At 43.4% G+C, this 13,284-nt stretch overlaps 1 protein-coding gene across 2 annotated transcripts; it reads right to left on the bottom strand.

The window, feature by feature from the left end:
• Positions 1-2,650: 2,650 nt before the first annotated feature.
• Positions 2,651-12,397, bottom strand: LOC134059379 (zinc finger protein ZFP2-like). 2 transcript variants are annotated; one of them, XM_062515724.1, is made up of 4 exons: positions 12,140-12,397; positions 8,335-8,548; positions 4,960-5,196; positions 2,651-4,800 (listed from the first exon to the last, which is right to left on the bottom strand). In XM_062515724.1, the coding sequence occupies exons 1-4, from the start codon at positions 12,376-12,378 to the stop codon at positions 3,199-3,201; spliced, it is 2,292 nt and encodes a 763-aa protein (XP_062371708.1). In that variant the 5' UTR covers positions 12,379-12,397; the 3' UTR covers positions 2,651-3,198. The 2 variants fall into 2 exon arrangements, with proteins under 2 accessions (XP_062371708.1, XP_062371717.1); XM_062515733.1 differs by lacking the exon at positions 12,140-12,397 and adding an exon at positions 10,832-11,580.
• Between the last annotated feature and the right edge of the window lie 887 nt (positions 12,398-13,284).

The following is a 13,284-nucleotide window of genomic DNA, read 5'->3' as shown; positions in this document are numbered from 1 at the left end:
TGAGAGCGCTTGACTTTCGGACAGTCTATTCTGACGTAACTCCCGGAAAATGCACACTGCCCAGCGTGCGTACTGATGTTTCAGACACAGCCCAGGTCTATAAAGACATGGGGTGCCTCTCATTTGGGCTTTTATACACCCTCCCTTCCTTCCTCGATCCTCGTCCTCACTGATCTACATAAAGAATGATGGGGCGACAACAATGGGATAGTCTATCCGGTGTAGTTATAGATCAGTGGGAACGAGCCTCGAGGAGAGATTTTGAGAGCCACCCACTGATGAGAGTTTGGTGTGGATAAACTTGATTGGCCTGCACAGTCCTGACCTCAACCCAATAGAACATCTTTGGGATGGCCCCGGCAGTGGCGCAACTGGCTGGGGCACCTGCACCGTACGCTGGCGACCCGGGTTCGATTCCCGCCCCGTGGTCCTTTCCAGATCCCACCCCGACTCTCTCCCACTCACTTCCTGTCATTCTCTCTACTGTCCTGTCCAAATAAAGGCATAAAAAGCCAAAAAAATAATCTTTTAAAAAAAAAAAAAAGAACATCTTTGGGATGAATTAGAGCGGAGATTGAGAGCCAATCTCCTTGTCCAACATCAGTGTGTGACCTTGCAAATGCGCTTCTGAAATAATTATACAAAATTCCCATAAACACACTCCTAAACCTTGTGGAAAAGCCTTCCCAGAAGAGTTGAAGCTCTTATAGCTGCAAAAGGTGAACCGACTTCAATCACATCCCATTCTTAATCCATAGGATTTAATATGAAGTTCATATGTGAGTCAAGGCAGGTGAGCAAATACACTGCTCAAAAAAATAAAGGGAACACTGGTTCATAGGATTATAGCATCAAGTCAGTCACACTTGTGGGATATTGATCTGGACAGTTATGTAACAGAGGTGGTTGTGAATCAGGTTGACCCGCTTTGATATCAACGAAATTTACTGCAGGTGTACTAGAGGGCCAACTGTGAGACGACCCCCAAAACAGGAATGTTTTTACAGGTGGTGGCAACTGGTAATTTTTCCATCTTCATCCTTCTTGACTGATTTTTCACTAGTTTTGCATTTGGATAGGGTCAGTGTTACTACTGGTAGAATAAGCCAGTATCTGGAGCCTACAGAGGTTGCACAGGGTAGTCCAACTCCTCCAGAATGGCACACCAATACTTGTCATTGCCAAAAAGACTGCTGTGTCTCCCATTGCAGTCTCAAGAGCATGGAAGAGATTCCAGGAGACAGGCAGTTGCTCTAGGAGAGCAGGGCAGAGTGGTAGAAGATCCTTAACCCAATAGCAGGACCAGTATCTGCTCCTTTGTGCAAGGAGGAACAGTAAGAGTTTTGCTAGAGCCCTACAGAATGACCTCCAGCAGGCCGCTGGTGTGAATGTCTCAGACCACATTGTCAGAAACTGACTTTATGAGGTTGACCTGAGGGCCCGATAGCCTCTAGAGGGACCTGCGTTCACTGCCTTGTTCTGTGCATCCCTCCAAGGGTATGCCTCCCCAGACCATTACTGACCCACCACCAAACCGGTCATGCTGAATGATGCTGAATGATGTTGCAGGCAGCATAACGTTCTCCACGACATCTCCAGACCCTTCAATGTCTGTCACATGTGCTCAGGGTGAACCTGCTCTCATCTGTGAAAAGTACAGGGCACTAGTGTTAGACCTGCCAATATTGCATTCTATGGCAAATGTCAATTGAGCTCCACAGTGCTGGGCAGGGAGCACAGGGCCCTCAGGCCTCCTTCATGAAGTCTGTTTCTGGCAGTGTGGCCAGAGACATTCACACCAGTGACCTGCTAGAGGTCATTTTGTAAGGCTCTAGTAGGGCTTCTACTGTTCCTCCTTGCACAAAGGAGCAGATACTGGTCCTGCAACTGGGTTAAGGATCTTCTACTACTCTGCCCTGCTCTCCTAGAGCAATTGCCTGTCTCCTGGAATCTCTTCCATGCTCTTCAGACTGCAGGGGGAGACACAGCAGTCATTTTGGCAATGGAACGTATTGGTGTGCCAATCTGAAGGAGTTGGACTACCCTGTGCAACCTCTGTAGGCTCCAGATACTGGCTTATGCTACCAGTGGTAACACTGACCTTATCCAAATGCAAAACTAGTGACAAATCAGTCAAGAAGGATGAAGATGGAAAAATTACCAGGTGCCACCACCTGTAAAAGCATTCCTGTTTTGGGGGTCGTCTCACAGTTGGCCCTCTAGTACACCTGTAGAAAATGTTGTTGACATCAAAGCAGGTCAACCTGATTCATAAACCACCTCTGTTACATAACTGCCAAATCAATATCTCACAAGTGTGACTGCTCAAAAAAATAAAGGGAACACTGGTTCATAGGAGTATAGCAGTGTACTTATGGCAATGTTAGTCCAAATATTGTTAAAATATGCATGCCTATTGAGGCTTGTGTTTGGATGAACCCATAAACTACATTAAACATCCAGCAATAGACAATATGCAATAATATGGTTTCTACTGCCCTCTACAGTTATCTTTGTATATCGCTTTTCTGTGGTGTGATGAGGTGACTGCAGGTATTAGTCTGAAGTCTTTACTTGGTGATACAGTATTTAATGAATACATTTCTGTTATTTAGTCTTTAGGCCTACTCACCATCATGATCTTGCAAAATGGAAATAGAAACTACATAATTCCCCAGTCCTCTAGCTAGGTCCAAATGTCATTAATTTTATTTAATTTCAAAAACGAACCTTGTTAGCCATGATACAGAATCCATCGCAAATACCAACTGCATGTAAGTTCCATTCTAAATGTTACCTTTCAGAACAGAGAATGAGAACAGCCAAACAGAGAGCTTAACAGTTATCATTAGAAAATATGCATTTTTTACTGAAAAAAATATTGCAAAACAAAACTAGTATCATGAACAGTTGTCTCCCCCAGCCCTTCCTGTAACTATCCTCTCTGAACACCTTGTGCTGCCACTCACTGTCCAAATCATCCTATGATAGACAAGGGAACTGCACAACCTTCTCGCCTTGCATATAAACACAACAGGGATTGCCAACCTTTAAAGAGGCTCAGTTACACAACCCTGCTGCGCAACCCTTTAATTTCTCCCAGAACATCTTAAACAGGCATACAACTCAGAACAGATAAGCCAGCCTTTCCTCAAACTTCTCTGTATTGTCCTGAACATCTCATTAGCATTGAGAATTTCAACTGTTTCTTTTTTTTCTTCTCATTCTACCTTTCCCTCCTTTTCCTCCTTTTCTGCTGTTCCCCTCCTCAGCTCCTGGTCCATGGTGGCGCTGGATGTGGTTCTTGAGGCTGACGTTGTGGTTGAAGCACTCCCCACAGTCCTGACACTTGAAGGGTTTCTCCCCTGTGTGGACGCGCATGTGGGACTTGAGATGACCTGGCTGGTTGAAGGAGCGGTCGCACAGCTTACAGCTGAATGGCCTCTGTCCAGTGTGGACAGCCATGTGTCTCTCGAGCACACCAGCAAAACGGAAGCCCTTACTACAGACCTCACAGATGTGCTTCCCATTGGGCCAATGGCTCTTCCTGTGGGCGCACCAACTGGGGCGGTCTGCAAAGCGTAGGGAGCAGTGAGGGCAGTGGTACTTCAGCAGCTCTTCTACATGGCTCTCCTCATGCTCCCCCTTGTCTTCAGGGGACTTAAAAGCCTTGAGGCAGTAGCGGCAGGTGAGTATGTACTTCTCATTGTGGATTCGAGTGATGTGTGTTTGGAGTCCAATCTCAGTGGCAAACCTTTTACCACAGTTGGGACAGACGATGGGCTTTACTTTGTATTCGCAGATGTGACTGGGTCCACCATCGACCATGTTGAACATGGTGATGAACTTTCCACAGTCCACACAGAGCTTGCGAGGAGGCCTAATACCGTGGCATTTTAGAGCATGACTTTGGAAGGCCGTTAGACTTTCAAAATGGACAGCCAGGTCCTCAATGTGCACAGCCTGAGAATGGACGTCTGGAAATGTTTCAGTGTTCAGGCTAGAGGACTCCTCATGGGTATTTTCATTGGCCGCAGTATCGTATAATCCTTGGATGTCAATGTAACTAGCTCCTGGCCTTCTAACTTTATTGGTAGCTGCAACCAAGAGACCTCCAGTAGTAGTCACCCCTTGACTGCTTCCACTATCATCTTGGTTGCCATCAGTTGCTGTCCATTGTCTTGATCCACAGCCAGGTCCTTGGTTGGCATCATTAGACATGTCCTGGTTGTTGCATCCTATGGTTCCCTGGTCACTGCAGGTGTCCTGGTTGCTGCTGGAAATAGATTCCTGGACGCAATTGTTGGTGGTTTCCCCGTTGTTAGTGGGGGTAACCTCTTTATTGGCATCACTGGTGTCTATCTTCTTGGGTTTAATGCCACAGTGGACACAGCCATAGAGTCGACTATGGCACTGTCTGAAGCAGCTGTGTTTAAACCTGGACCTACAGACAGAACACCAAACCAGAGGCAAGATGGGTTCTGCATCAGGATTGAATCCACGCTTTGACTTCCTAAATGCTCTAGGGACAAATTCAGCATCAGAATTCTTATCTTCAGATGCTGAGGACTGCTCCACTTCCTCACAGCTTGGATACCAATCATCATCAACACTGTCCTGCCCCTCCATGTAGTCTTCTTCCAGATCAGCTACTTCATCCTCATGTTCCATTTCTTCTTCTATTCTGTAAACAATCTCATCCCCAGAGACAGAGGAATGGCTGTCATTTTTGTCACCTTCCTCTTGGTCATTCGATCTGTTGTTCGAGGCACCAGGTGGGTGGATAACAAAATTATTTACCTGTAGAAGACAAGAACACATGTTCACAGTGAGGCAAATGGCATTACCACAAACATGTGTGTGTGTTTTATATACATTTTAGATTAAGGCTTTGTGGATTTATATTCCCCCTTTTGGCTTTAAGAAATGAAAGTAAAGAGGCCTGGAGACAATCAGTACCTTTTCAACCCTCGTATGGCCCAAATTCTCTGAGGTGTCAGCAAGAGATCCCTCGTCCACAAATGTTTGGTTTGGTGGGTGGTGACCTTTGACTTCTTCCTCTGATTGGCTCATTAGAGCTTTCTCTGATTGGTTCATTTGATGTTCCTCTGGCTGGCTTAATAGGTTGCGATATTTGACCTCTTCGTCGTCAGACTCGGAGTCCCCAAAAGACAACAGCACTGTCTCTTCAACAACCTTGTAAAACACAAAAACAGCTGCTTTCAATCATCTGGACTATATCAACAATGACAACACTACCTTAACAAGGATTTCATTGGGATTTTCACACATGATTTTCAGACTTTGTTAAAGAGACCCTATGCAACTTTCTGCAGGAGACGATCGCTCTTTGTTTACATCTGGAAGTCTGAGACAAAGAACCACGCTTGCAATTTATATATTTGAATATAGCCTATACATGTATAAATATACACGCTAAAGCTGTTGGGGAAGCTCTGCAGAGAAAATGCAAGCATAAAACGAGCGAAAACGAAAACTCCTGCATAGTAATATAGTAATATATAGTAATATACAGTACCCTCCAGAATTATTGGCACCCTTGGTAAAAGTTGACTAAAAATAGGTCTAAAAAATAATCTTTAGGTGATTTATTGTACTCCCACAATGAAAACAATGAGGAAAAATACACCCTGCAAGGGAAGCAAATTTATTCTGAGAAAAAGGAAAATCTCATAAAGAAATAAATGTTTTTAATAAAAACAGGTCACTCACAATTATTGGCACCCCTACTTGTAATACCTTCTTAAACCTCCCTTTGTCAACAAAACAGCATGTAATATTCTTCTCTGACACCCCATAAAGATTGAGAATACAAAGTAAGGGATTTAAGACCATTCATCTTTACAAAACCTCCCCAGATCGTCCAGATTGCTAGGTCCACACTTGTGCATTCTTCTTGTTGACTCATCCCACTGTTTTTCTATGGAGTTTAGATCAGGGGACTGCTATGGCAATGTCTGAAGCTTGATTTTGTGTTCAGTAAACCATATTTGTTTTGATCTGTGCATTTGTTTTGGTTCATTGACCTGATGAATGATCCAATCATGACCAACTTTTAGGGCCTTGGCAGAGATTGTTTGATTTCCTTAGAAAATTTTCAGGTTTTTCTTGGTGTTCATGATGCCATGCACCTTAATTAGGTTCCCAAGGCCTTTGGGAATTAAAACAGCCCCACAATAGCACAGCCCCTCCACCATAATTCTGATTAGGCATGGGGTTCTTTTTAGTATAGTCATTCTTCTATGTACGCCAAAGACACCTTAAGTGTTTTTAGCAAAAGAGCATAATTTTATTTTCATCTGACAATGGACCACACTCCCAGACATGTCATGGTACCATTCAGTAACTCCTGCCATTTACATTGTTTATTAAATGACTCTACTGGCTTTAACCTGACATGCTGTCTAAATAATCTATTAGCAGTGAGGTCACTTTTGAAGATTTTTTGGGGGAACTTGGTGACCCCAAGATGATAGCTTTGTCTGTAACTCTCAACAGTGGTTCTTATGGATTTTTTTGCCTATCATACCATCCTCCATACTGTGCGTGGGAGCAAACTAGCCATGGGTCTTTGTCCAAGCATGTTTGCCACATTTCCAGATGATTAGAACCTTTTAGTCGTCATTTTAACTGGAAATATAGGCATTTTCAACTAAATACCTAGTTTCCATAGACATTCTCTTACTTACAAATGTCAACACAATTTCTTTTTATTTCAATTTAGTGTATTCTCTTGTCTCTCCAATGTTGAAAAATGACTAGAGGATTTAGCCTCTGAGGGACTTCATTTTCATACCATAGTGAAAAAAAACGTCATGAACTACTTCTGAAAGTTCACAGACACTCTGATTTACTTTAAAACGTTGCATTTACATAGGAAAATGCTCCTGTTAAATGTTGTACATAATATGTTTCAGGGGTGCCAATAATTGTGAGCAAGCTGTTTTTGTTAAAAATATTTATTTCTTTATGAGATTTTCCTTTTTCTCAGAATAAATTTGCTTGCCTTGCAGGGTATATTTTTCCTCATTGTTTTCATTGTGGGAGTACAATAAATCACTTAAAGATTATTTTTTATACCTATTTTTAGTCAACTTTTACCAAGGGTGCCAATAATTCTGGAGGGTACTGTATAATCAATAGGATTAAAATGGATGTACCCACTGCTTAAAAAGGAACAGCAACAAAGGAATCACTGCTCAATTGGGGCACTTCAAACTACTGAATCCAATGCACGATACTCCCTAGTACAACTGCGAAGATATATATTTTTAAAAGTTCTGCTTTAAGAAGATATTATTACCCAAACATGGCCTCCAAGATAGGTATTTTTCAGAGTGTGATAACAAAAACAAACGGGCAAGAGAAATATGAAAACATTTGAAATGTATCATAAATAGTTCACAGATGTTACTTTGGAACCTAAACATTACTTAGACAGACCATAAGCAAAACCTGAGACAATTTGGCAAATTTTCCTTGGTTCTGTCTGACTTGATACAAAATCACCTAGTTGGGCCTCATTTCTGAAAACTTTTCTTTTTACATTAGAGCATGGAGTTCCAAAATTACATGCCTAACTTTTTCTCCATCTTGGACCCTTGGGTGGTGCTAGAGCTCTTGACACAGGCATGGTACATGTTTTTACAAAAAAAGAACCAGGGAACGCATTGACCCAAATCAGTGTATGCCAAAATTCATGTAGGCTATCCTGGTCTGGTGACTCTCGATTGGTAAAAACTTGCATCGCAATGGGCACTAACTTTGAAATCATTGGTCCAGCATTACCGATGGCATTGATCAGAAATCCCTAATGTTACTTTGCCTAAACTCAACAAACTGACAATAAACAGCATCATCAGGAAACAATGTATGCAGGTCTACCCGTCCTCAATACATTTCTGCATTTTTTTCAACTACATCTTTTGACATTTGCAGGTGTTGCTCCTAGGAGTGGCCAGGCTATGCCACAGACGCCCAATAAAACAGGCTTAAGAGCCTGTGTCCACTGTCCACCAATCACGTTTTTAGCACCGACAACGACAATTTTCAAAGTCTATAGATCAGCGTTCACAGCGCTGAGCGTCCTCGGCGGAAAAAAGCTCTCGGCGCTGACCGTTTTTTTACCGCAGTGCTCAGAGCGCTCAAAGTTTAAACCTGTTCAACTTTTAGAACAGCGCTGGGCTCGTCAATGTCACTTCTCTTTGTAAACCGTCTCTGGTTTTGGTAACATAGCAACAATAAACACTTGACCGAAGCGGCAAGAAAAGGAGGTTGAGGGCGCTCTCAGCGTAAAAACACTCTGGTCCCTACCTCTTGGTTGCTTGCTGGGTCTCTGATGGTCTGTTCAGGTTCATGGCTTCTCCACTTTCTATTGGCTTGACACTGCTGGCAGTTCTGCGTCACGTTGAAGACCCTTCCCTCACGCCTCTTACGGATGCTGCATGCGCTGCAGCACTCAAAGCACCTCTGGAACAGCTGCAGCAGGCATTCCAACTGCACCACCACCTCGCCAGCACCAGCAAGGCTGCAAGAGGACAGAACAGTCAGTTTGAATAAATTGGCTATGAAAGCATAGCACTATTTGCATGCACACCGAGTTCAGAGATAGCGATTATACCATGTTTAAGATGTTAATAACGCAGGAGTTCAAAGTGATATTACAATTAACATTTTACAGCTATGTTACTGATATGCCTAAAATGTTTTCCAAAACCCAGTAAGGTTCAGTTCGGAAGTGAAATTTTTTACCAGTAAGACTGATGACATCATTTCTTTTTCATGTTCATGAACGCAGCAATATTATGGTCCATGTCTATGATGTCTATGATGTCCAGTCAATGCGATACTTTTAGGCGGGGATCACACTAGCCAGCGGCAAGCGGCAGGTTTCCTATTGTTTTCTATGGTTCGGCAGCGGAAAGGTGACAACGATGGCATACCGCTAGCGTTGAGCAAACTGAGAGTTGAACTTGGTTCAACTTTGAAGCGCAACGCTCGGCACATCACAATCAGTTTTAGAATGTTTAGGTACTTTGACCAATCAGATGATGCGTCTAACAAGTAGCAGCAAAGATTGAACTTAGCAACGAGATTGAATGTTTTGGATGTATTATTATGGTCTGAGCGTTGCGTTACGCTTGCCGCTGGCTAATGTGATCCCCGCCTTAAGGGGGTGTGGCTGCATCTTCTATTCTACTTTTGAATTCGAAGTTCGAGATTGCGATGTAATTTCGATCGACACCCTTAGTAATACCGTCACCATCTGTGAAAAGGGGCTGCAGAGGCTGCATTTTATGTTCAAACTAGGACAATTTAAAGTAGACATAGATCTGATTTTCACTTTTCTATCGCTCATTTGTGGAGAGCATGCTTGTAATTTTGTTGAGTTGCCTGGTATTTCTCTTTGTCAGTGACCAACAAAAACAAACTGACCAAGAAAGTTAAAGAGACCCGATGCAACTTTTTCATAGTCATAAAATCGCTCCAAAATCGTTGTTTTGCTTGACTGACCAGTTTCATCGAAAACAGTAATATTTCCTCCCGCCCCCAGTGTCCCTATCCGCTATTGCAACCTTGCAGTTTCTGCAGTAGACGATCGCTCCTTGTTTACATCTGGAAGTCAGAGACGCGTAAGGAACAAGAAGAACCACGCTTGCAATTTATATATAGCATATGTATAAATATACACGCTAAAGCTGTCGGGGAAGCTCTGCAGAGAAATATGCAAGCATAAAACGAGCGAAAACGAAAAACGAAACCGAAACCAGAGATGAAATCGCCAATCCTGCATAGTACATGGCCAGCAAGGTTGAGGGGCAAAAACTAGACAGTATGGCTATGACCTGTGAAAGATGGGTGTTGAAGGAAGGTCAACTGATGAAGATATGCCACAATACATGAGGTGTTGCCATCAGTGAGGAGGTTCAGGCCCTCTTTCTAAACAAACCAAGTCAGTAGGTCATTCATTTCAAATAGTATTGTATTGATGAACAAGACCTTACCTGCAGGACAGCACTTTAAATAGCACCGTGCACTTTCTTTCCAGTTGGACTGTCACAGTATGCACAACTGCACTTTATCATCCTATTTATCTGTAGTGGGTCTGTCTTCTGTCCTGATGTGTGTGGTAGGGTGGGGAAAGTTGGGGAGGGCATTTCTGTCTAGCCTGGCCCCCACCTGACTACGTACTTCCGCTCATTTACCTCCGCCAAGGAGGTATATGTTTTCATCGAGGACCGGCGTTTGCCTGTCTGTCTGTTCGTTTGTCTGTCTGTCTGTTAGCAAGATAACTCAAAAACTGGATTTCGCTGAAAATTTCAGCGAATGTCAGGCATGACCCAAGGAAGAAACTATTAAATTCGTGATTCGTGTCGGGATTCCGGAGCCGTTTATGTATTTAGCTTAGTCAAGCCTTTTAGTGGTGTAATGGCATATGGCCACGTGGTGGCGATCTGAATAGTTTAGGTTCAAATGTAGCCTATGACAACCTAGGAAGAAGGCAGGCGGAGATAGCTGCGCTCTCCGAGTGCTTTTATAGTGTACATTTCTGGTACATTTGAGTTTGGTCTCCAGGCTAGTCTTATCCGTTTTTAATATAAATGTATCAGACGTACTGTCTGGCGCAGAACAATTATAAATCATTTCTATCTACAAGCCAATCGCCAGGACCAAGCACTGCAATTGTTTGTGGTTGCCACGTGTAGCTGTCTGCTAATAGGCTCGGCAAGATCCTACAAAGCTTTGTGGTTTTACTGTGTAAATGACAAAATACTGCATAACATGTCAACGCGAGTTAATAATTTCTCACCTGTCCAGCAAAAATAATGCCACATCCGCATCTGTTTGTAGACCTTCCTGGTCCTTCAGTTGTCGCCAACGTTGGAAAGCAGCGCCTATGACTACTCTTGTTTTCGATCTTTCTCTTTCAGCCGCTTTATTCGCAATTGTTCTCTCAAATATAGATTTCCTTTTAAACTTTGCTGGTGCTGGCGGCGTCTTGTCTGCCATTATCTTGTAGTTATCAGCTCCGGTCCGGTAGGCTACCGCAGGATAACGTCTAACGGAAGCAACTTGCTCTGACTGGGTGACGAGCGGGGTCGATCACGCGCGCGAGGGTGATTGACGAACATACTGTCCAATGTTTCTAGGTGGTGGAAATGTTCAAGCCCTGCCCCTTCCACAGATGATTGACGTGTTTAATTTCCAAAGATAGAATCCCATGTCCTACCTTTAAGCTGACAGTGTTTTGTTCATGATAGGCTATCAGTCTGTCTCAAACCGACTACTTCCGTGAGTACACTTTCGTACAGCACCCTATGTGCCCTGTGTGCTTACTGGCATAGTGTGCACATTTTAACAGAATAGTGTCGTCTCATATCAAACGCTAACCTCCGTGCACTTCACGGAAATGACGATCGTAACGTTTAAATATGTTTTTATTGGTGTCCTCAATTCCACCGTGACATGGTTGTACTGTGTCAAAACATGAACAGTTTATGTTGTAACTTGCTTGTACCTCTGTAAAGTGTGTTTTCCACCGCTGCTGCTTCAGATTTCTCTACCGCGATTTTTACGAGTTTGAAAATACTCCCTCCCCTTCCGTTAGTTAGCCAACATGGCGTCCGTTGAGGGCGAGAAGTGTCCAGCGTTCCACACTCAACTTTTTGACCGTTATGAGTGCACCATCCGGGGACTTGCAGTGCCCTTCGTATCGTTCGAAATTTCAGTGTGAACGCCCTCACGCACTCAAATTAAGTATTTTAAGTGCAGAAGTGCGCGGTTTGAGACACAGTGTATGTTTCCATCTTTTCGTCCATGTTTTCCGCTGTCTGCACAATTCCCTGGCATTCTTAACTAACTCCGCCGATTTTATTTGCTGGTGCATGATGACTGCATGATAATGAATACCTGTCTCGTGGTGCACAGACTTTTCTGATGCATAACCTCTCAGCAGAGATGTCTGATTACTTGATTTAGGCTACTAAGACAAGTCTCAGACATTCTTCCACATAGCCTATGAGCGCATACGTTACTGTTACCTTACTTCGGTCTTAGCTTTATGGGCGTTTGATTAGGTTACTACCCAAGTCAAAGATAAATGACACATTGTAATGACCTGTTAAGAAGAAATGTGGCAAAATCGGCATCAGTCTTCAGACGTTTAAAATTCCGCAGCTCCCGCCACCTCTGAAATGCCGCTCCAATGTTTACTCGAGTTTTGTTGCGAGCTCTATCTAATTCTCTCTTTCTGGCTTTCTCTTCACTCTTCCTCTGCTTACTAATCTTGAAGGTGTAAGCAGTCGTTGCCAAAGGAGGAATCGGAAGTTTTCCTGTCGGAGGCTGTTTCTCCGCCATATTGCATCTCAGCAGAGAATAAGGCAGAACATGGGCAGAACCACTCGCTGAATACTTCCGCATGGTACTGCAACTGGAGGGCGGTCGCGAGCAAGTGGAGAATGAATGGAGATGAATGGAGTTTCTCCTAAAATCCACTTTTCTCTGGATATCATTTTTTAAGTCCCTTAATTGCTCTAAAAAGCCTTAAAACGTGTCAATGATGTCATTCATTAGCAGGGTGCTAGTGTGTTATGGGCAACAACGACTAAGCCTGTCGACCCATAACCCATATTGAACTTGCAGAAACTAAAATCCAATCTTCGATTTTTTAATGACAATCAGGTGAAACAGACCAATTTAGCTGTCTAGCCCCATAGACCTCTGAAGTTCGCCTACAAAAAAGCCACCATCTTTGCCCAAATAAGGAGATCCGGTATCTGAAGATTTTTTTCTATGGGAAAATAACATGGGGATTTGAATTATCGCACCTGTTAAACTCTCACGAGGACGAAGAAATTGGAAATGCAGACGTTTTGCGCTACAAAGTTTTGTCCTCTGCCTTCAAGTGCATACTGTGATCTTCGGTAGGTGAAGATGGCACACTTTGATCTTCGCTACCCCAGAGCTAACTTACAATGCAACTTGCCATAGGCAGAGCCATAGATAGAGAGAGTTGCGACACTCTTTGATGTTGCCGCCACGATCAAAAGTTCCAAAAAACCTGTGCTGAATGGCTGAATCGCGGGAGGGTGGGATGTACTTCTGATGCTGGAAGGTGTAATCAATTAACTCATTGACTACTGACCAAGAGATTGGCTGTAAACAGTTCCAAAAGCCCCATAACGAGGAAATAGCCTGGAAAAAGCGCTGCCATTTTTTCCTATGGAGGTCTATGGGAGTGTCGCCACTCTGTTTTATCTACCG

This window comes from Sardina pilchardus, chromosome 2, assembly GCF_963854185.1.
Source record: "Sardina pilchardus chromosome 2, fSarPil1.1, whole genome shotgun sequence".
Lineage (NCBI taxonomy): Eukaryota > Metazoa > Chordata > Actinopteri > Clupeiformes > Clupeidae > Sardina > Sardina pilchardus.
Note: the sequence above shows the minus strand (reverse complement) of the source record. Positions and strands in the feature narration are given on the sequence as shown.